Source organism: Ylistrum balloti, unplaced genomic scaffold (assembly GCF_031769215.1).
Source record: "Ylistrum balloti isolate Yb309-2 unplaced genomic scaffold, AGI_CSIRO_Ybal_v1 Utg369876, whole genome shotgun sequence".
Lineage (NCBI taxonomy): Eukaryota > Metazoa > Mollusca > Bivalvia > Pectinida > Pectinidae > Ylistrum > Ylistrum balloti.
Window position 1 is genome coordinate 591,058 of NW_026782016.1, and position 27,165 is coordinate 618,222.

The 27,165-nt window shown below is 35.1% G+C and overlaps 1 protein-coding gene across 2 annotated transcripts; it reads left to right on the plus strand.

Moving 5' to 3' along the window:
• The first annotated feature begins 268 nt into the window (after positions 1-268).
• Positions 269-26,798, plus strand: LOC132546155 (phosphatidylinositol 3,4,5-trisphosphate 3-phosphatase TPTE2-like). Of its 2 annotated transcripts, none has more exons than XM_060209862.1 (15): positions 269-330; positions 8,126-8,367; positions 9,674-9,880; positions 10,341-10,433; positions 11,038-11,204; positions 11,388-11,452; positions 12,997-13,057; positions 15,472-15,553; positions 17,687-17,837; positions 18,084-18,164; positions 20,722-20,827; positions 22,514-22,611; positions 22,925-23,020; positions 23,962-24,035; positions 24,429-26,798. In XM_060209862.1, the coding sequence occupies exons 2-15, from the start codon at positions 8,153-8,155 to the stop codon at positions 24,532-24,534; spliced, it is 1,602 nt and encodes a 533-aa protein (XP_060065845.1). In that variant the 5' UTR covers positions 269-330; positions 8,126-8,152; the 3' UTR covers positions 24,535-26,798. The 2 variants fall into 2 exon arrangements, with proteins under 2 accessions (XP_060065845.1, XP_060065844.1); XM_060209861.1 differs by lacking the exon at positions 269-330 and adding an exon at positions 367-624.
• The last annotated feature ends 367 nt before the right edge of the window (positions 26,799-27,165 follow it).

The window sequence follows — 27,165 nt, forward strand, 5'->3', positions numbered from 1 at the left end:
AAAACATTACAAAATAACTTTACAAGAATCAGGTTCTCACACAACAGGTGTAAGTAATCATTTGATATGAATATACATGCCGAGACATTTTCAGTCCGATGTTATTATCGTTTTCTTGGTTAAGGTTTTAATAGACTATTTTTGTGACTTTTGGATCGCCATTTTAGCCATCTGATATGCAGGGGCCCTGTGGTATGATAATGCACTCAGAGGAAGGGAGACTACTCTTTTAGACTTACACGTAAACGACGGTGACCTAATGTTAGAACAAGTACATTAGAGGTTTACGCCATGGACTTAACAGTCAGCTTTAATCACAGGCCTAAATAAGTAAGAATTTGAATTGAATATTAACAACTGATTTTTGACTCGATGCGACACACACGTGTATCGGTAATCCCCTGGAATCGTCTGTGTATCGTTACCATCGTAAGCTATATATAGCTAGTCTAATACTGGAAATTGTTGTGTACCCTTGCGTCGTAACATGACACATATTCACGACACAGTTATCCAACTGTAGCTTGAGTATATAGCTGTCAGAGACGCCATGTACACTCAGAACTACATTTAGATCTGACAAGAAGGACAACCCCGGGCTCCCGGGTAACACGCTCTCTACAGGTAAGTCTAATTCCGTATCCCAGTTATTTATATATGGAGCTGTTGATCACACGTCAAGGTGGACGGGTCAGGTATTTTCTTGGGTTAGAAGATGCGTTTTATAGATCAAGACATACCGTACGTGTTTGTGTGTATGTAGCTTTTATGCTATGTCGGTTTTTTATTTATACTTTACTGCACACACGTGTAACAGACTGAATGTGGTGTACAAAAAATACACATCACCGGGACTTTGCACATGTGTTGTGTTACACTATTGACAAATGATACTACACACACGTACGTCGTGGTATTGATGTTCTGTCCTAATATCAGCACTATAGTATCACAAGCCACGTCTATAGTGTTCACAGAACACGTACATTATTTCAGGTGTGTGTATATACAGGTGTAACAGGCGTTTATTAAGATGTTCTGTTTTGTACAGGTGTGTGCTCACATTAATATCAGCACAGGGCAGTGTACACAAGGTAAACCCACGCCTGATTTCACCATTTATACTCGGTGCTTCCGTGTGGACACACAAAACATGCAATATATAGAAATGAATATTTGACCCTAGGTCAGATGACTAGGTGTTTATTTATAGATTATATCAAGCCATCCCAACATAGTTTATCTATCTGGACTAGATAAAGGGTTCTTGGAGATAGAGAAAGCTAGTGCATATGTAATGAAACTCCTTGTAGTGTGTACTAGTTAAAATTTTGTAATATTTGTCATATAGGAGCTTGTCTCTTACGAACTGTATCTCCACCAACACGGTGCTCGGCCATCAAGCAAAACCCGTAGTCTCTCATTCGTCAACCTTTCGTCAACAACGTCAAACGAAGCGTACTCAGATACTCTCCACTAACTGCCTCGCTCTCTCTCACTTCCCGCCTTTATTTCTCAACCGTCGGCTCCATCTTTTAACCCCCCCCTCCCCCCTTCCACTTCAAACTTTTAAAATAACTGCATGCATTACATCCCACCAAGTGGTATTTGTTTGTTTAAGTACTCCGAAGTCAACACGCCCCGACATAAACAAAGTATAGCTGTTGGAAGCATATAGTTTATAACTAAACTCTGTGACCTCATACGGCACGTGTATCGATTATCGCGTGTTCTACACGGCATGTGGTTCGTTTGGAGGGTATTACTTCAACACATATACATATCTACAGCCCGCAGTAGGTTACACATCCAAGATCTCTAACAGAGCTTCATCATAATTTGGTCTGTAAAAACGAGAAATGATGGGGAAATCGTTTATTAATTTCTAAATATTTTACATTTATTTATACGAAAAGTTGTAAAAACAGATGGGGAGGGTTAGAAGTAGAACTTCTATTATGTAATTATCTTTGTTTAATAATGGAATCTTGCAACACTTCCGCACGGCAGTTGTCAGTCTGGATGCACGTATGATGCGCATGCAGGCATCAGGGAGCACTATGTGATAGCTAATTTCAACACAGTATGTTAGTGTTCTTAATACCGACTATAACATTTCTGATGTTTTCTCAATTAATATAATTACCTTATCAAGAAACTACCAAATTGCTACAACAACCCATTCCGTTATGTTTGTGTTTAATTATATGTCTTTCATTTATTCCTCTAACTAATAAAGACTTTTACTTTCCTATAAGTAAACGTATGTAACGATGTTTGCCTATACTGTATGTATCTGATACTTGTAGGAAAAAAATGAGTCAGCCGAATTGACTAGCGAGGAAAATATGTGTACACTTAAAATGGCTTTTCGCACAATGACATGTGATGCACTTTTCTTTTCTTAGGCGAATAAATCGATATTATTAAAAATTCCGAGAATTAAATAGTTTTATAAAGTAAGCAAATTATCTTATTTCAAATTTTGGAGGCGAATAAGTGACCAGAGGTCAGGAAGATGGCGAGTGGGTTACACATTAGTGTTATATGTAAATGGAAGGCAAATGGAAATTGAAGGAGTTAGACTATATCGCAATTCAAGCACGAAAAAATCGATTTTTTGTGATCTATATTGATCGTGTCAACTTTCTTTCCACGGAGATCCTGAAAAACGCGATAAACTCCCTACCAATAACAGATGATCTAATCTGACATTGATATATCTTCCACAAAGACGTCAACACATATAAAATTACCGAGAAGAGTGACAAATACCGGAAATAGGCTCGTCCCTGGAATCTGGATTTCAAAGGTCAAATCTTTCTTAGCATCAGTATTGACTGCTGAGTGTGTTATTACCATGGTCCGCGATCAAGAATCCACGGTAACACTTTTGGTGCTACAATTTGTTGAAAAAAAGGAATGCTGACCAGCGATGAATGTGAGTCAAGTATTTTTACGAAATACAGAAAGGGACTTGATGTGTTATGGTGGGGTTTCATTTTTTTCATTTGTTTATCGAAACCGTCTCATAACAGACCTAAACTGGGAAATAAAAAAATAATCTATATACATAGCATTACTCTTTAACAAAACTTGATGATCCGAGAGTCTGCTATGTAATAATCCACTCTTAGAGACGATCTAACAGATCAGATATACTTGTATTATAAGGCGTGTCAGTGAAACACTAGAACTGATGTTGTATCGATATATACCAATATCATTGACAGGTTGGTTATACATGTGGAAACTTTTCATCCTGTCGTAAAACATCGTAAAACGTATCAGAATATAATAACTGTCACCAGGACACGTTAGTTGACATCTGATCATTCTGTAGATATTTCGGGGGGAATTTCCATAAAGTGTTTTTCATATCAAATTTCGATGAAGTATGTATTTTTCACTTGAAATTTCGATAAAAGTGGTTTTTCGCATGATTTAGATTTTGAACTTAAAAAGGAATGTCAAGAAAGAGCATAATTTTGACTGAGGAAGTTTGTTCATTGATCTTATCAACTCGCAGATATCGGGATGGGTCATCGCAACTAGCAAGTATCGAGATGGGTTTTCGCTTATCAACTCGCAGGTATCGGGATGGGTCATCGCAACTAGCAAGTATCGAGATGGGTATTCGCTTATCAACTCGCAGGTATCGGGATGGGTCATCGCAACTAGCAAGTATCGAGATGGGTTTTCACTTATCAACTCGCAGGTATCGGGATGGGTCATCGCAACTAGCAAGTATCGAGATGGGTTTTCGCTTATCAACTCGCAGGTATCGGGATGGGTCATCGCAACTAGCAAGTATCGAGATGGGTTTTCGCTTATCAACTCGCAGGTATCGGGATGGGTTTTCGCTTATTAACTCGCAGGTATTGGGGTGGGTTTTCGCTTATCAACTCGCAGGTATTCGAACGGGGTTTCGCTTCTCAATTTGCATGTATCGGGATGTGTTTCGCTTATCAACTTACAGGTATTGGGGGTGTGTTTTCGCTTATCAACTCGCAGGTATCGGGATGGGTTTCCGCTTATCAACTCGCAGGTATTTCGATGGGTTTCGCTTATCAACTCGCAGCTATCGGGGTGAGTTTTCGCTTATCAACTCGCAGGTATCGGGATGGGTTTTCGATTATCAACTCGCAGGTATCGGGGTGAGTTTTCGCTTATCAATTCGCAGGTATCGGGGTGAGTTTTCGCTTATCAACTCGCAGGTATCGGGATGGGTTTTCGCTTATCAACTCGCAGGTATCGGGGATAGGTTTTTGCTTATCAACTCGCAGGTATTTGGGTGGGTTTCCGGTCATCAACTTACAGGTTTGTGGTGGTTTTTCGCTTGCTTCATAATAGAAAAGCATCTACATGCTGTATCATGTTCATTATTTTCGTGAAAGAAATGAAGACGAAACAATTCTTTTTGATATTTTATACTAGCATTTAACAGTGAAACTTCTGCCTGGTTTTCTTGTACTTTCTGTATTTGATTTAAATGTGAGAAATGACTTGAGTGAAGAAACAAATATATGAACATGCTGCAAGTGAAGTTTCAAAATGACTTCTAGAACACATTTAGAGATTTTTAAAACTTAGTTTCGTTTTTATTTCATTTTTGATTCTCTAGCTTGAGATACACTTTCGATAGTGATCTATACATTGCACTCGTCTGATTGTGAATAAGGTGTCTCCGGGCTAAGGTATATATATCGGTACAGTCTTCCTATAAGAACAAATTAACTTTGGGTTCCGTTAATGATGAATAAGTGCTGTGTGAATTGTTGGACTGACATTCGGAGTTCCGAGTGACAATAGCAATCTTTTCAAATACGAAGAGTCATCAACATACTGGAATGTATAGTTGCTTAAATTGGAAATTAATCCCGACTTAAGTGTCTTGTCCGGATGATAGACGACACTCTCCAAATCTGGCTTTTCCGAAATTTCGATCTAGTCCCCAAACGGAAATTAGACATTTTTGTGTTGTTCCTGCTTGCAGCAGTCGCTCAGGCGAAAAACAACATTGAGAGCACGAGAGCCAAACCCGAAATTGCAAGCAATCTTCCGACATCGTCGATATAGTTTTGACTTATGTTGATAGCTTGTTGGGGCTTTACATCTTTGTAGCCGGCTGTGGCGTCTATGAGTGATGAGGCTACTGGAATGTCACATTTGTATTTCATTGTAACATCAGACATTCTATTCGGTCACCACCGTCTGTGATCAGGTTAATCAGACGTGCTGAGTGCCAACACTAAAATTGTAAATACAAGAAATAAAGATACCGTGATAATGTTGTGATATCAGACCCAGCACATAGTTAGTTCCAGTATATACACAAAGTCTTCAAAGCAGACGACACAGGATCAAACATGGCCGCAGTACGCGATCAGGCAGTGAGAAATAATACATGAATTTAAGGACGACATATCTGCCTGTTCGAGATACCTTACAGGTGATTTCAAGTTGTTCCCGATCTGATGTCGTCTACCTTCTCCTCTTCCTCTAACAGGATGGTCCTTATATATGTTATTTATTTTTGGTGTTTCATGACCTCAATTCCAAATTGTCACTGTGTGTATTGAAATGGGATTGTTTGTTGTGTTGTCAGACAATTTCTAAAGTTTTCATTGAGAGTATTGAAATGGAATATTGTTTGTTGTGTTTTCAGCCTATTTTGAAACATACAGGACCCGAGACACTCGGAGTTTCATCCATTCCTTCTTCGTCCTGTGCGCTTGTAGTAAATATTGAATGAAACATTCTCCCAGACTTGAATTGGTTTTCTGGTTCTAATAATTTGATTCAGGTTCCAATACCGAACTAATTAGTCCAAATGTTTATTCTAAATAATGGCAACCAGTTCGCCGAAACGACCGCGCGCAAATCTCAATGCTGTACCACAATACGATATTACATCAGATGCTTCATTCATAATTCAATAAAGACGTATCTCTCCCTGGTAAATGTCGCTTTAGCATTTACTACTAAACATTGATCAACTTTTATTTCTGATATACCAACATGTATTATTTTGCAAAACTGACTACTTGTGGTTAATTTCCGTTGTTCATCTCGCATGATATGTCGATATAACACAGCTGTAGTTATACAATTAGATTCATATCTTCACATTCACCTCATATCATATTTTGTTTATAATTGGTTTGTTATTAAATTAACTTCACAATACAAATACTGTTTTGTTGCAATGAATTTGTTTTGAATACCAACATGTAAGGTATTCGTTCTGATATTTGCATAAATTTTTCAAATAGTTTTTGAAATATGAATTTGCTGATCAATGTAATGCCTTTTATAGGACTTATGGGTTTGAGATGATTTTGTAATCTCAAAAGATTTGACTCGTTAACTTGGGACAAGTAATAAAAAAAACAAAAATAAGTATCCAACTGCTAGGAATATGACGATATCCTATTATAAAAACACAATATACTACAAACCATTGCTTTATTACTGCAATTGCTTTCTTGGCGATGGAACTATATGCAAAAGGCGTATTTTTCGCAGAAGTCCTGAAATTGAATATTGTGTTCGGTATAAATTTATTCTCAATGCAAATATCTTTTGCTGTTTTATTACATAACATGACCTCTCACCCCTGCTTGCATGTGATATGTCATTGGCGATAGATTTGTCTTTCCAGTCAACAAAATAGTCCATAGTAGACACGCTAGTGGATATCACTTTTTATACGAATTTATAATGTAGACTTCGATTCGCAAAGATCGTAACTGGAGGATTAATGTCGATATTGATGTATTATATTTTCTCGTTTTGAATTAAAGTTGTGTATACTGGAGCTTTAAGCGGCTTCGTAGAATATTAAAAAAAAACGTGACTGCAATATACAACATTAGTGTGGCTATGGAAAGCTAGAGAGTTGAATACTTTCAAGGTGTTTATTGCTGTTGAAATGACATAACAATAAGACCACTTTGTCATGCAATATGCAGTTATCCGCAGTGCAATTCTTTACAATGTGTAACCGATTGTATAAGAGGGGTTCCACTGACACGACATAAAGCGTTTTGTCTGTGACCACGAATTCACACATGTATGCTTTGTATGCTTTAAATCTCAGACGTAAGTAATGATTAAGTTATACGTATAATAAGTTACCAACTGCCATCAATGAAAATTATTCCTTTTAAGATAGAATGAATATACTACCTATATTCCTTTATGTTTTTTAATTATCATGGATTTAATTGCTAATTGTTGCAGCTAAAATAGACGTAATGCAATCGGTACGTCAGACCATAAACAGATATTTGTTCCGTGTATTTTTTATTACAGCATAGTTACTGCATTTCGAACTTTTGATAAATTGCAATCTACAGTGCAATATATCATAAAGGTCACTATAGACACAAATTTGTTTCGACATAATCCGGATATCCATTGTTGTGGTCACATCTATGCAAATTAGTACTGTTCGAGACGAAGCGCTAAAAGTTATGTCGTAAATTATTCTGACGCTCACCGTACACTATCTGCAGTAAGTTCGCTCTTGTGTGTGAAGTGCACGAAACTCGACCATCGTCGCACATTTAACGAAACTGTTTTTGATTTAGTCGCCAGCGCAACAGACCATGCGATCCAGAGGGACACTTTCTGTTGACAGGTACACTCGCAGGGTTTATCGATATATTTAATATAGACTGGACAGTGGCTATGGACACTATACTTCATTGTGTTCATCGTCAATGCAGAGACGTTCGATGTTTCATCCAACATCTGCCTGTGTGTTAATTATATACTAACATCGATTTTTTTGGAAATATTTTAGCTCTCTCGCGACGAATATCCAGCAGTGTGCATAGTCGGAAGCGGCAGGATTGTTTGTGATCCTAGTTCAATGGTTTTATAAAACACGGGAGACTCGTTATTCAAAATCGATCTTAACAGATAATATACAGGTCTAATTACGCCGCCGGATGTGTATCTGGTAATGGAATCCTCTAGCAATGTGTTCGGTGAGATGTTGTTTAACTGGCGATGAGTCGATGATGTGTTCCGTGAATCTCAATGTGATGTTCTAACAAATGCTCTGTAATGCTTGACGTAAGACTGACATGAAGTGTTGTATATCTGTTGTTCAAAGGTACTAGTAGAAAGACGTGCTATAAATATGGAGGAAACAGAGACAAATGGAAATGTGGTAGTGGATATTCCCCAGGACCTGCCTAAGGACACACTTCCCCCGATTGTCGGACGCATGGAATTGGATATTCCAGATGATAGAAGAAGTAACACGAGTCGCCGTTCCAGTCTCCCCCCTCCACCAGATTCACATATCCCTCTCGAGGAGGGTAACACCAACGTAGCTCCAACCTCCCGACTGAAGTACGTATAAAGTATAAACATAGTTTGTTATGATTTGTGGCTCTCAGTTGTGATATTAAAAGTATGTATGGTGTATAAATTGTAAATTGATGGTTGAAATGGTTGTTCAACTTCTACGACGCCTGAATAATAGTATGTGTCAATTGTTGTCATGTTATGTGTGCACTGCAAGAAAACCTATGTTTTGCTAGCTGTTATGGTCGTTTGGTTAGTGTATGTAATGAGCTGTTGTCATGTACATAGAGGCCAGGCTGATTAAATGATTATACTACTGTGTAACCCATAAGTATTCACAGTCTTGGAAGTCAAAGGTGGGTAACATATATGAATTGAAGACATATAATCTGTGGTATGAATACAGCGGTCGTGTGATAGAAATTTTAATAATATATTACCTGGAATTGTATATTTAAATCTAGTTTTATATACATTGTTGTCGTGCGGTTAGGTGGACAACAGCCAGCAAAATAGATGAGTCATTTGTCGCAAGCTTAGATTTACAAAGACACTTACACATTGAAACAATAACTTTATACCAAATACATTTAATGCAGAGATTTAGTGACAATACATTTCAAATACCAGCCCCAACGCTTTAGAAATTGTTACATCTACAAGACATTACTGTCCTGTAGAGGTGAATAAAGAATTTACACCATTGACCTTTGTTATCATATTGTATATTTATCTATGTATATATAAACATGACCTGTCAACAGAGTAGTCGTCATTTGTTTATAAACAATTGGTAGTTACCTTTGTTTATTTTAGTGTTAACCCATTCGACAAGCCCCATTACCGCTGTGATATAGATAGTCGCTCGATTCCATTAGTGAACATTTATATTTAGTAACACGTACGGCAACAGTACTAACGTATACTTCAACATGTCGTTTTGTTCTCAACATTTTGTCATTTTTATACAGCGTTAATGGATACTGTTTATTGCAAGCACCCCAAATAACCCAGTTGTCATAAAATAAGAGATTATTTTCAGTAGTTATGTCTTTTTCTATTTCAAGATGGCCTTCCAAACAAGATATTTATTGCCTAGTTATGCAATATTAAGTAACACAAATGTAACAGTTATTCATGGTAAAGCTTGGTACACAACATCGAAGGTCATTTCATATTGTTCTAAACATTAACGTCACTTCACTTCTTTTCCCAAGCAGCATGAGTATTCTTAGTCTAAGATATGAAATATATTGACTACAGTGCAAACGGTTTTGTGAATAGTGGGTTATTGCATGTCTAAGAATGAGAAACATCAATTCTTATTTTAAAATTATTTCTGTCTCCCCAGTCGCTGTCGATGGAAAGTCAAGGCTCTTGTTGAGCACCTGCTTTTCCGCCTTTTCACCGTCATCCTCATCCTCGTCGATATTTCTCTCGTCATTATTGATTTTTGTGCAAACTTGGACGAAGTGACGTCACGAAGTATCACCGTCACATCCCGTGTCATAGTTGGCTACTTTTTATTGGAGATCCTATTGCGGATATTTGCCAAAGGGTGAGAATTTTTTCTGTCTAGAATCAGTTGTTTGCGTTAACAATGTCATGCACTTGGCGCTAAATGAAAATGCGTGCGCTAAGGCTGTAAAGATTTTAGATTTAAATCAGACGAGAAAAATCAATTTTTTTAATGTTTGCTAGTGATAAACATAAAATTAATTGAATGAGTCATGAAATCACTGGTTGAAAATGAAAGCAACGTGGAAATACCGAATTAAAGAGTAAGATTGATTGCATTTGGCGAAACCCGGTGATTCCTCTGATATCTGTTCTTCGACCACCATCTTTAGACTTAACGAATTAAATGCTAACACGTGATGACACTACAGATGTTCATAAAGAGAGCTATATTAAATATTATATAATCATTAGCTAAATATCGCTTACGTCAAATGCTCGTATGAATTATTCGGATAGGTATTTTATGAATGATTTCAACGTATGTTCTTTGGTTCCAGTGTCAAATTTTTCAAGAATTGTTTTGATGTGACAGACATGGTTATAGTCTTAGCCACCTTCATCATAGATCTCGCACTAAGTAACTATGGAAGGTGAGTGATGCATTCACTGAACGCATTTGTTTAATGTGATACACTGGCAATCTTTCCACTAATATTAGGCTTTTTGTTTACACCCGCATTTTGGTGTAGTTTACAGAAATGTGAATGGAATTATTATGTATGTTATGCTTATACGCTTTAATAAAAAAAAAATCTACTGTAGATTTTACAAAAAGACACGCGTGAATTGCACATTTTAATAATTTAGATAGGTATAGTAGAGCCAACCAATGAATTAAACTGTATCATACAGCTGTTTTATCCTTCTATGACTCGTTAGTGATGTTAAAGGGCCTAACTTTTGAAGCTTACGAAGCGACTTAGGGAGGTGCATCAGCCCATAATGAAGTAAATTTGGTAATTTTCTTCTATATAAAAGTCATATACATATGTATATTCTGAACGGTACTGTAGCTACTTGTAGGTTAACTTGTAAGATATCGTTACCATGAAGAGAAATAATACATATGTTGAGACGTTTTACTTTAATGTCATACGACTTTTTAAATGTTATTCTAATTTGTTAAGCTAACTGTAGGTTGGACATGGAAATGTAAATATGTCACTACCTGTCACTACCTGTCCTGTATTACAGATGGGGCGTCGTTGGCCGCACATTACGTATCATACGAATTGGCCGAAGCGTGGTATTCATGGTTCAACAGTATCGTCACGTGATAACTGCTACCAGGAAGACAGTATCACAGAACAAACGACGCTATCTCAAGGACGGATTTGACCTTGACCTTTGCTACATTACAGGTCAGAAGAAAACTTATGGCAAATAATCAAGCTACTTTGTCTGTTACCATGGTACTAATGGAATAAATTGATCACGACTGCTACTATCTATATTATTTATGCAAGAGCATAGTTAATGTGTCTATATTGCAAAAGTCTGGGGAATATTTTTTGTCATGGTAACACATCTGTTTTTATCTTCAGAGAGAGTAATCGCAATGTCATTTCCATCGTCGGGGTTACGAAAGATGTACCGAAATCCAATAAACGTAAGTACCGACTCACGTGCAGGCACGTGTAGTTTGTATAATGTTAAGAGTCGAGGCCCCTTACTGCATCCTTTTGCTTATAATTTGTCATTTAGGTATGTTAAACACATACGTGTCATAAACGCATTATTATTTGTACAAGTAATGGTAAAAAATACCCTTGCTATAGTAAAAGTGGAAATAAAAAATATCTACTACGTTGTTGTTTAGAGATGGTTGTCGAGGTGTAAGAATACAGATGTTAACATGATGCACACGTATATAACCATCCTCTAGCTATGTAAGTGTTCGAAATGAATGAGCGTAGAGTCATTGTTTATAAAAACACCTATTCAAGGCAGGAACAATCATTTCCGGTATTTCTTCCAGATGTTGTAGGCTCATCATAAGCTATTGACGGGTTGTGGTTTTCAAGATTACCGAGTCAGCATTACAATGCATGTTGATAATATAGTGTTTAAAAATAGTTTTACGTAACTTTTTTATGAGTATCCTCGCTTTTCGATTTCTACATATGACATGTACGTAAGACTACATTGAATTTATGACAGAGAAATTGCTATGCGGTATACATTTCATTTACCCATAAATTGTACTTGTAGTAATTCGTTGATGGAATCGTTATTTTCTGTGTGTGTGTTTTATTTTCTGGTCTATAAACATCGGCACAAAGTAAAGTTAATTCTCCATGGCAATATGTTGTTGTAAAGGTACCAAAATAACAAACATACATATGTAGGTAATCTATGTCCTTCCGCTCCATATGAACTGTCGGTACGCTGACGGTGGTAGATATATACACAAGTGCTTTACCCGCTTCGGAAATGAGATTCATACAGTTTGCCCATATTTGTTTTTATATGCATAAACGCAAACAACTGTTTTTGTTTATTTTCCAGTTTGCGATATCTGCATAATCAATACATATTGTTTGTTGTAGATGGAAACATTGATATTAATCATTTAATAATAAATTCGTATTAAAATGAAGATTTATATTCACTGATCGAAATACCATTAAACACCTGTCACTCGAGAGATTCATTAGCAAGCGTAGCCACCATCACACGCGCATTTACATGTCATGATATTTTTCACTCTAAATTTACCTAATAAATGAGTTTAAACACATTGAAAAAAAACCATAACACCAGTATATCGGGAAAATGTCATTCCTAGCATTATGACACGAAAACAAACATTTTGGATGCTAACAAATAGCAGGAAAAATACACTGGATACTCATTTTCCCCCGATTCTGATCTAAACTGTACTCCGAATACTGGCAGTAAAGGTATAACAACACCAATATCTATTCATACTTATTAGAACTAACAATACCGTCTGTTGGGGATGTGGACGACCGCGGATCATTATCCTGCTTCATAATCTGATTACCCAATGGACCTCTCCAATTATATGACTACCGGGGATTGTAAATTGATACTGAATATATAATTACCCTAACAATAATATAAGTAGTGGTAATTTGCTCATTTTTATTGCATAATAGCTTATACAGATGCAAATATTTTGTTTTACAGGAGGTAGCCAGGTTCCTGAATACCAAACATCCCAACCACTACAAAGTATATGACTTATGTAGTATGTATCAACACATTTATTGATTTTTGTTTTATTATCGGAATATCTACTAAAACAAATTTTGTAGATATGAAACGAATTCGACACCAAGCTAAAATTGATGTTTAAACTCGCCGTAAAAATGAATATCATAAATCACTTTCGATGTAAAAACGTATTTGTATGATGTATAACTGTTTGGCTATGTTTATTCTTTGGTGCGTTCTGTTTCTGTTTCTCCCAGTTCGATTAAAGGATTCACCATGACATATTGATAATATTATGTGAGTTATTTCGGTAGCGATTACGAGAGATGGTTCCAGTAAGTCGTGTCGATGGTAATATAAGGCTGTATTCGTTTGCAGAAGTAATCTTTATAAAAAATATTTATCTGTTCGATGGAAGTCATTTACTTTTTATAATTTGCCGTTTAGGACATCTCGAGATTTACAAATCTATCTCGTTAGTTCATGTTATTCTTGTGACAGACTCGAGAGAAGTAATATATTAGTTTTAGTATTATGACGGCAGATGAATTCTACTTTAGTTCATCATAATGAAAATGCTGGGTGATCGTTTTTTTTCTTTACCCTATATATTGCTGTTCGAAGTATATTGGTAAAGCGGTTATTACTTACGAAGGATATTACATTCAGCGTGTGATCATCACATTGATATTAGATATACCAAAAAAATCAATAATAATTTATCAAGAATCAAACTAAAAGAAAACATTTTAGTCATCACTGGGCCTTCGTATCATGAGAATTATGTGAAGAGTTGAGGGGATGTACTCGTAAACCAGGCATTCCTCACTAGCACCTACCGTTTTCATTTTCCAAACTGCTGGGCTATTGACTTAGTGCGGAGTTATTTGTTAATTACACCAGCTATGGTGTTGATTGGCAGTTTCTTGGCGGAGGATAATTTGTTAGGGGAATAACAACGAGTTTTTATTATATCTTTCTGTCGGTTTTGTATCATAAGTACACTCAACTATAATGGACTTCATTGTTTACTCGATCAGTCCGTGTCCGATGGAAAAAAAACGAGTTCGGAAGAATTTTCTGATTATTTTGTATTCACGTGCTTTCTATCGTGTTTATGTGTAACGAGGAGACAAATATTTATATTTAGTTTTCCCTGTGTAAATAATGAGATACATGAGAGACATATATCTGCATAGTGTCATGAACCTGTAGTTGAATATCATCTCTTTCATTGTGGTATCCTGTGTAAGTTAATAATAATAGCTTATCATACAGTTGTAAAAGTGCATGTTTCTTGACAAATATTTATGTATTCATGGGAGTAAAGCCTCTCGCTTTCGTTTTTTGTCTTCTCACCATTCATGTACCGAAAATGATCCGTTTCCTCTTCTACATGCCTCGTAAAAAAGAGTGCATGAACTGCACATACATCAATGTAATGCACATGCATTTTACACCTGTTGCAAGTACGATACGAGAAGATGCCACAGCTGTCTTTGGTAACCTCCACAGTATACACGTGGTGCTAATGATGGCGGGCATCCCGTGCAGACACATCATATGGCATAAAAGTCGTAATGTTTATGATAGTGAGATATTCTAGATGTGTGATCAAATCAATGCATTTCTGTTTTGTATCGACGTAGAGCAGTTGATATAAACCATTCACATTTCTTTCTGTATTTGTTATTTCCATTGTTGCCAAATGCCGTAGACATATACACTAATCAAAAACAGCCCTAGTTCTTTGCGGTGGAGGTAGATAATCAACAACCGAGACAACTTGACAAACGCAAGTTTTCCTACATACTAAGTATAGATTCACAATCTGGGCAGAATTGCACGTTGCTTCGCGCGTCGCGATATGCACGTATCCAAAGTGTTACTACGTACAACACAACATCTGCTTTAAATTATAAACAATATGTAACTTATCGCCTGAATACTCACCCCTGAAAAGAATTCATCCCAACATCTTATCCTTGTTATTTGGTCAAAGAATGACATCTTACAACTGTTGTTACGATGATTACTTAAAGTAATCTGATGGATTTTTTCATTTTTTTTTTAATAAATAAATTGATCTTGAATGATATTTTTTGATGATTTCCTATGAAACAGAACCTAAGTATCTTATGTGTAATTCCTGCTTTGTTTAGAAAAGAATTTTAAAGGAATCAAGTTGATTTAAATGTCTTATTTTAAACTGGGAAATGCTTACCTATCGTATCTATAGATTGCGATATAGGTAAAAACGTGTTGAATCAAATGTTCTATTATTTGTTACGATTTATTTAAATACATATATACATCAGAGGTATTTTGATAACTTTTAAATAATTTTTTGAAATAAATATACTGATTGGTATGAAACGAAATAAAACGGAAAATTAATTTTAGGTCTACATTAATTTTATTTCAATTATATGCTCTTTCCATTGTCAGGTGAACGTAACTACCCGACCGAGCTCTTCCACGACATGGTAGAAAGGGTTTATATAGACGATCACAACGTCCCGACACTTGAGTAAGTATTAAAACTTGAAAGATTAACTTAGCGAGTATCATCAACGAAGCAAAAAACGCTTACTCTTCCGGGAAACCTGGTCTTATTCTCTTTATGTCTATATGTAGATATTTCTTTTGTTCTTATTTTGCCATGCTTTAATCGAATTTGTGTTTGAATTAACATTTTCAACATGTCGATATTTTGTCTGATTTGTTTTCTACCAAAATATATGTTACAGCGTAATCGCAAGAGCACAATTTAAGAAAAGTATGAATCCGGTTCAACGTCGATGAAAATACGGCAAATTTGATCAAAGGGAAGATCTATATGTAAACCCTTAAGAACATATAACAGGAAATAGATATGACTGGAACATATTGACATGACGATTCGAAAGCGACGAAACTAACGTGAATATGAATAAACGAACGAAAACCATGTTAAAGTACCAAGAAAATAAAATTCAGATGATCCAGAAGGGCTTGCGTCTTTTGCTTCATTGATGACATCCCCCTTATCGATTCATTTGTCCATTTTGGTATGAAGTGTTGCGTTCTAAAATAAGATACAAAAATAATAACTACGGAACTATCGGGCATGCCAACTCGCACCTAAACAAGTATATGTGACTTTCTGCTTCATATAAAATCCCAGGCCATATTCCATTATCATAATCGATAAAATAACGGATAATATAATGAAAAGAAAGATTTTCGCCAAATCCTTCATCTCACGGGACTCTCTGTTCCGATTTTGCAGTCAGACTTCATAAAGGATGTCCTGATAAAACCAGTACTAACCATAGACTAGCAAATTTGCTTCGACATTGTAGGCGATAAAACCAGGAATGCCAGACGTGAGAATATGCGAGTGTTCGGTACATGTCTGAAGTCTTATGCGTGTCGATTCAAATTGTTCAGTTGAATTGGTTTATACTGCCATATATTCCCTAGTGTCGCGTTATATTGCTTTGAAATCGAATCGAAAAGTGACGTTGGTTGCGTATTAAGTAAGCTTGGGGTTGTGAAAAGGTTATGAGCATCTCTTGTCTTTATTTTTCCATCGAAAAAATGCATACAATGAATTGCACATGCACTGTTGAAACATAGGAACCGACCATGGAAAATCAAACCTATTAAAATAAGTGAAAATAAAATTGTAGGTGCACAAACCCATAAATTCAATTTATTTTATTATTTGCAATATTGAATTATTTTTCAAAATAATTGATAGAGAATGTTATACTTTATTGATGACTTCTGTGAAAAGCACATCATATTTACTTCAGGCTTTTGGTTAACGGCGAAAAACTGAACATTTGAAAAAAAAGGTTTGTGGCATCCGTGCGACGCTTGAGGAATATGAATATTTTGTGCGTAGTTCTACATAATTGATCGCTGTGTCATGTCCATGGGCGATGAAACTGACAACATCACTTCCATACGTGCTTTATCTAATTCATATACCATATATGGGTTAACGATATTGAGTCAGATATCTGCTAAAACAGTCAGAACCATGAGTTTAAGTACATCACGTTTTGGGATGTAATGAAAGAAACAGATAAGATAAGTAATAGCAAAGTGATCGATTGATGATAGCATAACACATTGACATGTAGAAAGCCGACGCGATGGTGATACATACATTTATCGATTTGAATTAATGAATTATCTGTCGCGTACAGACATTGGTTATAGCAATTACGAAGTCCAGGAACAAATTCATTCCCTATAGACGGTTGTGTTGACCTTGAGATAGAGCCTTGTCTTTGCATAATAAACAAAAGAAGCATACCGCTTTAGTTTGAAGTATGCTATCTCACAATACTTCCTACCCATGGTTTTGTTTAACGAGTCACGCGTGTCCTCTTAAAGGCTCCAAATTTCGTATAAAAAATTCTTTTTGGTTACTTGAAATGAAAATTAATATCATATACAAGATAAAAATAAATAAAAGAACAAAACAAAACGGTATTGTGTTTAGGGATTCATTATATTCGTTATTCCAATTTTGAGATTCAAAAATGGAAATAAGATGTTTTATTTATGTCATTATAACAATTATCTGAACCTCTTGACCTTATGTATGCTTTTCTGTATTTATATATGTAGAATATCATGTTAGGGACTTATTGTATGTACGTTGCAGAGACTTGGTAAAATTTTGTGACGACGTACGGGTGTTTCTGTCTGAGGACGAATCCAATGTGATCGCCGTGCATTGTAAAGGTGGTAAGGGTCGGACAGGGACCATGATCTGTACATGGCTTGTTGACTGTGAGATGTTCGAGGAGGCTGAGGTGAGTCCAACCATCTATCCTCACCAATAGGCCAATAAAATGCTTTTCTTTTCATAGAAAAAAGACATTTCATCAAGTTGTTGCTTTATCAATTTGCCAGTATTTGAGAAGACTTTTTATTGTATTAATGCAATCTAAACAAAATAGTTCACTACTTTTTGAAAAGACATCAGGAAATATATGTGTCGATGTTTTGTGAATAAAAGTTATGTCAAAGTTTCTTATCAATGACATAATGCCTTTCAGAAAAGCCTGGATTATTTTGGGGGCAGACGAACTGACCTCTCGGTAGGATCAACATTTCAGGGCGTTGAAACCCCTAGTCAGGTAAATATGACTCAGCAAATCATTAATTGATTCATACTATGACACTGTGGAATGTATCGCCGCTGTCAATCTCACACGCCACGTTTTAAAACCGTGTTCGTCCAAAGAAAACTGTATCAATCGATAGTTTTGTCCTTACCCATTTTGTCTAAAAACATCTGGAAAATCCAAACAGGTGAACGTTATCATAATCCAAACTCAAATGTGATTAAAATAGGGCAAACTATGAACAAAAGAGATGTTTACATGGAGACTCATAAACAAGGATAATAAGACTGAATGCTCCGAAAGAGTAAGATTATCTACTTTATCAACGACACCCGCCATGTAAATCTCTTTGCATCAAAGGAAATAATGTCGCGTTCTCAAATGAGAACAAGGTTCAAAGAAACGGAACCAGCTAGCAAACTAACGAATATGAAACGTGGCCAGCTTCACCTATACTGATCTTGTTCATCGTGTACAGTTTTATTAGGAGAGGAAGGGTGTTATGATAGTGAGGATTTCATTATCCTTGTTGCGAAACAAAGGAGAGTTTTTATCATAAAACTTATGCCCATTTTATCAATAATTGTTACTCTCCTGTTCACAGGTTTTAGCGTTTAGTAGACTTGGATAAACTATAAACTAGACAGCAGACATCCGATCTGTTTATCAAGATAAGCATCCGCAATTTTGTATAAATGACTAAAAGACTGATGCATGCTTCTTGTTATCTCTCTACTAGGATAGACATTGGTTAACATATCATTATTTCTTGGAAAAGATTTGAAGGATATTAATAGATTTTTTCTACTTATTCAATATGAGCTCAACTTTTCATTATTTGCATTTTTGTGCTGATTTGTCGATAACAGCAATCGGAACTTCTCTGGTAATTTGCCTGCGAATGTAGAGTGATTAAGTCTGCAGCATCGTCCTTACCATGCATCTAAAAATCACAGATCTTCCCTATCTATATTTACACATTGTCGTACTCACGCGGTAGATATATGAGAGGTCTTCGGTATGTATAATTCAACAATTGGGGTTATTACTGTGTGGCCGTTGTTCCCTCGGACATTAATGAAACTTGTAAATTATTTACACTCTAACTAGCCTTGGTGATATTGATTCTACATATCTGATGGCTACATAGCACAATCCAGTACATATATAGATATTCACCAATACTAACTATCCTTCCCGTGTCTCAAAGCTTTGTCATTCTTACGCGAAAGAGATAACAAAAATAAAACTCACGAAAACCTTTATTTCCCTATGGAAAAAAAGAGAAACATTTTATCATGGTTTCAACTTTGATTTCTTTTATAAAATCTCAAAACACTGCCGTTTAACCTTGACCTACATTTGACCTTTATACGCAATTACAACCATTTTCAGTCATATATCAGTTGGTTATACATTAGATGCACAAGTCACCAGTAACATTCGATGCCTATTTCAAAATTTATACAGTACAAACTGTATAGCTTTCGTGTAGAATTATTAGCAAGAAAAGCGTGAAATTCTAGGAAGCTGAAGTAGCTAGGAAAATGAAATGAATAGAACAATTACTACAACAGAAAGGAGAAGAGTACTTAACCCGTATCTTAACAAATTTTGTGAGTTTTGGATATTTCATAATAAAAAATGCCAAATTAAGTCTGATTTGAACAACTGTCGATCTTGATGCAATTTTACTGTCTTTAATTATTTCCCCAGGATTTTAAATAGAACAAGGTTGTGTTGTGATGTTGATTCGAGCATTGTGTTCTTGAATACCAAATTTGATATCCGTACAAGAATATTTTCATATCGCGAAAATGTACACTGCTTACAGCTTTGCAGGGAAATTTAAAGCTTGATTTCATTCATATTTATTCATCTAGTGCGACATTGGAATTTTTGAAGATTGTTAAAATATTAACATTAATATTAGTAAAAAGGTTTGTTATGTTATCAACACAATTGAATCTTAATTCCTATTTTAGATTACAACTGTTATCATTCTTAGTGTGTTTGATTTGTGTAACGTTGATAAGACTTCTTTGTGTATCAGGAAATCAATAGGTCGAGTTTGCCTGAAACACAAACTATGTACACATGGTTTATATCTCAGCTGGATAATAGTTTCCATTTTGGAACCTGTTCAGTGTTTATGTAACCTGTCATCCAAGTAACGATGCGATTTACAAATACTGTTTGTAATGACTACACTATAAAGTATTGTAAGGCTCTCATGATATGTACCATGCATTGCGACATGACAAGATAAGTATCTTACTGTAAATATGAAAAGAGATATTATAACAGACGGCACTGTAGGTGTGAATCGTATATCTGTTTTTGTCGTAAAACACTTAAATGTCGGAAGAACAAACTAACGCATTATTGTGATATATTGATACAAAACGTATTCACTCTAACCAAACGTCTGAGCAATCCTAACTTGAATATGTGTCTTTGAAATAGTATGTGACAACTTGAAGCAAGTCAAAATTTGAAAGAAATCGATTTTTGTATGTTTTTTCTGCTTTATCATTCAAATAATTACGACTAATAATTTATTTATCAGAGTCGATACGTGGGTTACTATGAGAAAGTGAAGAAGGAATATGCTAATCAAATTCCTGCTGTTGTCAAATTGAGGATATCTACCGTAACTATCACGGGAATTCAAAGTAAGTGGAAGATCGGTACAGAATACATGTCGGTTGCTATCTGTAATTAACGACGACGTCTTTGCATTTCATGAAGGCTGTGATACCGTCACATGTACATGTGTTCAATGTAAATTTAAATGCATTGTATAATTTGTTTGTGAGTTAAACCCAACATCCATGGATTGTAGGTTCATTGTAAGTTCAAATTCAATAGGTCGTTTTTTTCATCATCACCTGTACCATACTTTGGTAAACATTTAAAGGGCAACTGAATATGTACCATTGCTGTGATGATTTGTTAAAACTTATCAGTAAGAAATTGCAAAATAGTGAATTATCTGGTTTTAAAGAGTGTATTTTTTTCTGTATTCCTAGCTTAGTTACCAAATTGTCTAGTCCTTGTGATGAATCTTAACATGCACTGCGTTGTATTGGTGGTATTAATGTAAGAAAAATCTGTAAGACATTACTTGTTAATATCTTAAGTATAATATGCAGGGTCAACAATCGACCTGTCTGTTCGAGGTCTGCTCGGCACATTATGATAAAGCCTTGTTGGCATGCATCTCGTCATTTCCTATTAACAAAATATATCTCGTGGACAATGTATATTCATCGTTAAGCCGGAAACTAATGACACGCGTTACAAGTAATGTCGCGTTCGAAGAGCAGCCTCTAGAACGGCAAGTCATCAGGGTTCGACTGATTGGTACGCGAACGAGTTGACATCCCGGTCACTCATGGACAATTTATACTACGGTTACGTGAATGATTTAATATATTTCATTACAGGCTTCAGTGAGAGCCATTAGAGTGTAGTAAGTCGTACTCCTCAGCCACGACGCTTGTGAGGAAAATGACAATTAACCTTTCGATCGGACACTGTAACTGTCAGACCCGCTCACAAGATCGCACCCTTAGCAAAAAAAACCACTGTCGATCCTTTGGGATTCTGCATCAATATCAATACTCGGTCGCCGTTTTCATCGATTGAAGTGTTCTCTAAGTGTGGCTTCTACGCCGTCAGTGTAAATAACTGAACACAACATCCTTTGCATTCTGACCATTCAATGGGTTTTGATTCCTGGTAATGCATTTAATAAACTTCGCCATGGTTACCAGCTTCTGTAGTAAATAGTTCAGTTATTCTAAATTTGTTTACCACTGGATTCTTAAATCTATGTTATAATTCGTGAATCCAGTATATATTCCACAGAATAAAAGTACTGATTGCAATCGAAATGGTACCAACATGCCTATGTTGTGGAACATTTGTTGGTAATGATTTGTTTAAAAAAACTTCGCATTCCATTTCATTTTATCGTCTTTATATACCGATTTACTTTCCTTTCAGAACGCACTTCGATCCAATTCTTTTTGTAGCATTTAAAGCGTTTTCAAAATTGGACGTATTATATTTCCTTTTTTATACTAACTTAATACACTTGATTTTTCCTCTATTCGTCTGTTGGAAGCCTATAAAACGACAAACGACGCGACACGTTCATTTTGTCCAATTTTTAATTGCATATAAAAAAACCCGTAAAATAACATAGGGAAATCGCTAAGATACTGGTAGCCGTAATGTTGTTGTGTCGTTCTTTTTGCAAATACATTTACAATTGGTCAGTTGTTTTACTATTTTCATTGTTGGCGAGCTCTAGATATACTGTAGATTACACAATATTAACGTATTTGTTTCAGCGGTTGGAAAGGGCGATGGGTCTGACCTATCCATGACCCTGTTCCTCGGCCGTGAAATCGCCTTTAACTGTAACTTTGGCAAGGGGGAAAATTGCAAGGTATTATTCTTTTACATATATCCTTCGGAATTTTCTGTGATGATAATTGAGACTTTATAACATGAGAACTTCGATTTACGCTGATCTGATTGGTTTGTCGTTTACAAACATCATATTTTCAATATTATACATGTATCTTTATAGAATACCGTTGTTGCCTATTTTTGTAATGTTACAAGGATAAGGATTTCACATCTTAAAATTATTTTATAGGTATGTTTTATATGAAAATGCACTGCTGTTTTACATTTATTTTCAAGTGATATCACTTAATCGTGTTATCAAAATTAAACCAAATATGTTTACATTACAGTTGACACATGATAAAGAAAACAACAGAATAGAGGTGGCATTACATAACTCTCCCATAATACTAGAAGACACGAAAGTTAGGTTTACGTGTTCATCGGTGAGTACCAATAATTATTACAAGTGTCATATGAAGTCAGTCATCAAACCCATTCGTAATGCATTTATTTGTTAGTCTTGTACATGTAACGTCTTACATCAATAATTCGAAAACTGCTTAATGCGAATCATTTAGAACATATATTTATCGCGCAGAAATATCTTATTCAAATGTCTCATTTTCATTCGGGTTTCTGCAATTTAGCTGATGACAAATGTTTTTTTAAACTACTTCTAAACTCCAATAAGTATAACTTATTCAATTAGGGATGTACTCGTGGTGGAATGAAAAATACAGTATTAAACGTTTCCTCTGGTGAGGATTTTTTGAAGAGTCAGATTTGAGAAAACAACTAAAAAGCGAAAAAGCTACTGCTCTTCATTTTCTGATGCATATGTGTAACAGGAATTATTAATTTTCACATATCATCGTATTGTCATCTTGAATAGAAAAATTCTTTCTTATGTTCGCGGTGACATGGATTTTATCTTCCATAAAAAAAGTATTACTTGGATATTAAAAAATGTCTAGATGCTAAATTTTCATTACATTAAAACTATATGACATTCGAAAGGGGAACTATAGAAAAAGGACGTAAGTCCTTTATTTTATGAATATATGTAAAATTTAGTTAAAGCCTACCCAGGATGTTTTGAGGTATATTCAATAGAAATGCTTTAGTAACGAGAATTGTTGCCGCTATTAACCAATTCATGCCTTCTTCTACTTCATCAAAAAAGGTTCACAAACGAAATTTCCTCAAAAAGTTACGTTAAGCGCTCTTTTTCATCTTATAAGAATAGTTACAAATGATACAAATCTATCAATACAAAATGTTTGCGATATTAAGCTAGCATCATTTTTATTCTGAATATCTTGAATTTTGAAGGGAAATAGCCAGTGAAGGAGTATTTGATTATGTCTTCATGTTTTAATTGTAGATGAATGTACCGAAGGGATACGATAACTGCGCATTCTACTTCTGGTTCCATACAGCATTTATCCACAATAATAGGTATGTGCTAATTAGATTTCATATGTACTTAATTTAATCAACGATCTTTAGGGGCACCATTAGTATACTTTTGTATGACGTATATAAATGATTTGTCGTGCCAATATCTGATTAAAAATTAATGAAAACTGTTTTTTGATATACCGAGTTAATTAACTTATGGAATTGATTACAATCTAATCGTAAACACGCATACCTCATTTAACCGAATATACAAACGTGTTTGATATACCTGTGAAACAGTCCAGTGATGTGATAGAATATATCTGATTTACAGTATTATTGAACTTTCTCATCTGTCCAGAAAAGTTCGTTAATTTCAAGACCTTCATCATTATGCAACACAGTGTAAGACAGTAAGACAAGTGAATTATTTTTTCTCTTTTCCAACAGATTACTTATACCACGTGACGAACTTGATAATCCACACAAGAAAAAAGTTCACAAGATTTTTACAGAGGAGTTCTCCGTCATGCTTAGTTTTGATGATGTCACGTGATGATTTAAAAGTTGGTTATTTCATCGTAGCATAACATTATTACCATGCCTACAGAATACACAAATGATATATGACAGGCCTGATGCACACTTACCAGAACAATGTCCACTGATCGCTCAACAGACCATTGACCATCGACCGGCTAAAGTGATCCCCGGTCAAAGTACTTATCACTGACGAGAATACCTGTCCAGTTTTTGTGTGTGTGTTGAATTTTGTGAGATTTCAATATGTTCCATTTTACGTAATTCTACTTCATTCATTCCTTAGTAACTAAAAAATATCCTGAACTCTTTATGTTTTTACCATTCTCCTTTCATACATTTAGCTGATGACAATGTGGTTTGTGAATAAATAAGCTAGGATTTGTCTCTTTTTTTCAAAACATTTACCATGAATTTTGTTTTGTTTATACATGTTAAATAGATCAATTTAGGATATAATAGTTTGGGATCCGAAACAATAGTTTGCTGCACCCTAAACCGTTACTGTACCGAATTTTACATTCGATTTATACGTGTTTATAAAATGTAGTTTTGTTGTTTGATGATGTTTGATATAATTTGACAAGAGCCATCTGATCAGCTATCCGTCGCTTTTCTTACGCTGCTAATTATTCTCAGTAAACTATCTTCATCTCCTTTTTTTGTACAATAGATATTTGTATAATCTTTAGAACTGAAAATTTCCATGCTAAGCTAGGCAAGAGTAGACCATTCACTATTTGTTAACTGCATTTGTATAAATAAATGTTCCATTATTATGTTTATTTCCAATACATTGGATTATGTCAGATCCCACATGCGCCTTTCGAACAGATGCACCTTTTATATCATCATTTGTCGATATGACGTGTATTTGAGGAAATCAAATAGCTAACATATCATCATTATCCATCTTTTGATGAAAAAAAATGTCTTGGTAAATATTTGAATTTATATCTGGAAATAACGCTTTGGGTTTTTAGTCTGTGTTTTCAATAAACAAATACTTTGAAAAAAAGCATGCGACGACGGTGAAGGAAAAGGGATTTTTTCTAATATACATAAGATATTTGAATCGTGTATCATTAAGGTTGCTTACAAAGTACGAATGTTCTATAAGGTTTATAAGGATCGCTTTGCTGTTAATCTCAGTAACATCAGCATTTAGGCGTATTTAGGTGGGAAGAACATAAATATGTTTTCATCTTTTCTCGGCATGTACCACTATGCCATAGTAAATATTTCTGTTATTGTATTTCTGGTTTCTTCAATTCTTGTCTAAAATCGAACAATCTCCATTAGAAAACAATTTTTTATGAGCTATCTTTTTGTTGATATGAAGCAAAAATTGTGTCAAAGTTATAGTATTTGTATATACGGTCATGATTCGTCAGTGAAAATATTGTCATGGTATTTTTCTATTGCTTACGTGACTATCTTGATTGCTAAGATCTAAAATAGATTATCGTTCAGAAAGCTAATATCTCCTAACATGAAAATTGTCCTCTAGAGTCTCGAAAGAACAGAGTAACCACTAATTTATAGTTACAATATATCATATGTCAACTTCTAGTCAATAAATGCCAGAAAATCGGATGGTGTTATTAAACCTGTCCTTATAGGGACGTGCAGGTACGCATAGTATTTACTCATAGTTGTTTTGAGAATCTTATGTTTGCACGCACATCATAATACTCGAATGATGATTTAATCAACTTTCTAAACATCTGTTTTCTATTACTTTCACATGTACGAGCTATTAACTACATGGAGTTAAATTTATTGCTATTCAACTATTTTAAAATGGAAAAGTCATTAAATGGTATCGAGATGGTATACCATAACGAGTTTATATCTCAATATATGCTACTGCTTAAAGACCTAAATTACTTGTAAACGTTGTTGAAACTTTGTTCACTTTTTAGATGTAATGTGTGTAAAAGTTATATCCCCTGGGGTGTGCTTGATTAATTCCAGTCTTAGTTTTTGTGTGTTTCATTTCGTTGTTTTGAAGACAATGTCACAATAACCGGGCGAACGTTCAAATGTACAAATGATCTTGGCAGTTAACTCATCTCCATGAATTTATTAGATTTTGAACCGGGCGAACGTTCAAATGTACATGTGATCTTGGCAGTTAACTCATCTCCATGAATTTTATTAGATTTCGTACATTTGATAAGGAGATCAATAACTTTCTAAAAGCAAATATTCTCTCATTTTGGTTTCTTGTTCTCTGAAACCGACCTTGATGTCTTTGCCATTTAAATATATTTAAGTTGTTAACAAGTTTTTACAATTTTCTAATATTTGTGATATTAAAATTGATTAATATTAAGATTTGTGTTAGCCCTTATGTGTTTTGTTACTAGCCACACTTTTAAATTTTGTTGATCTGTGTTTGTAAATTTTACGACGCTGGGAAAATAATAATATTTTCTGAAAAAAGATGTATCCTTAAATTGATGAAATGCCGTCCAGCATCTACATTTCCAATCAAGTTTTATTTTAGAAATAAGTCTTGGATGCCGATTACTATGTGAATTGGTTTTTAAAGTCAATGGTCAAGTATTCATTGAAGATGCAAACGCTGGAAGTTGCTATGAGTGTCAAAGAAACTTGAAACCTTGATATATCAGTTTCGAAA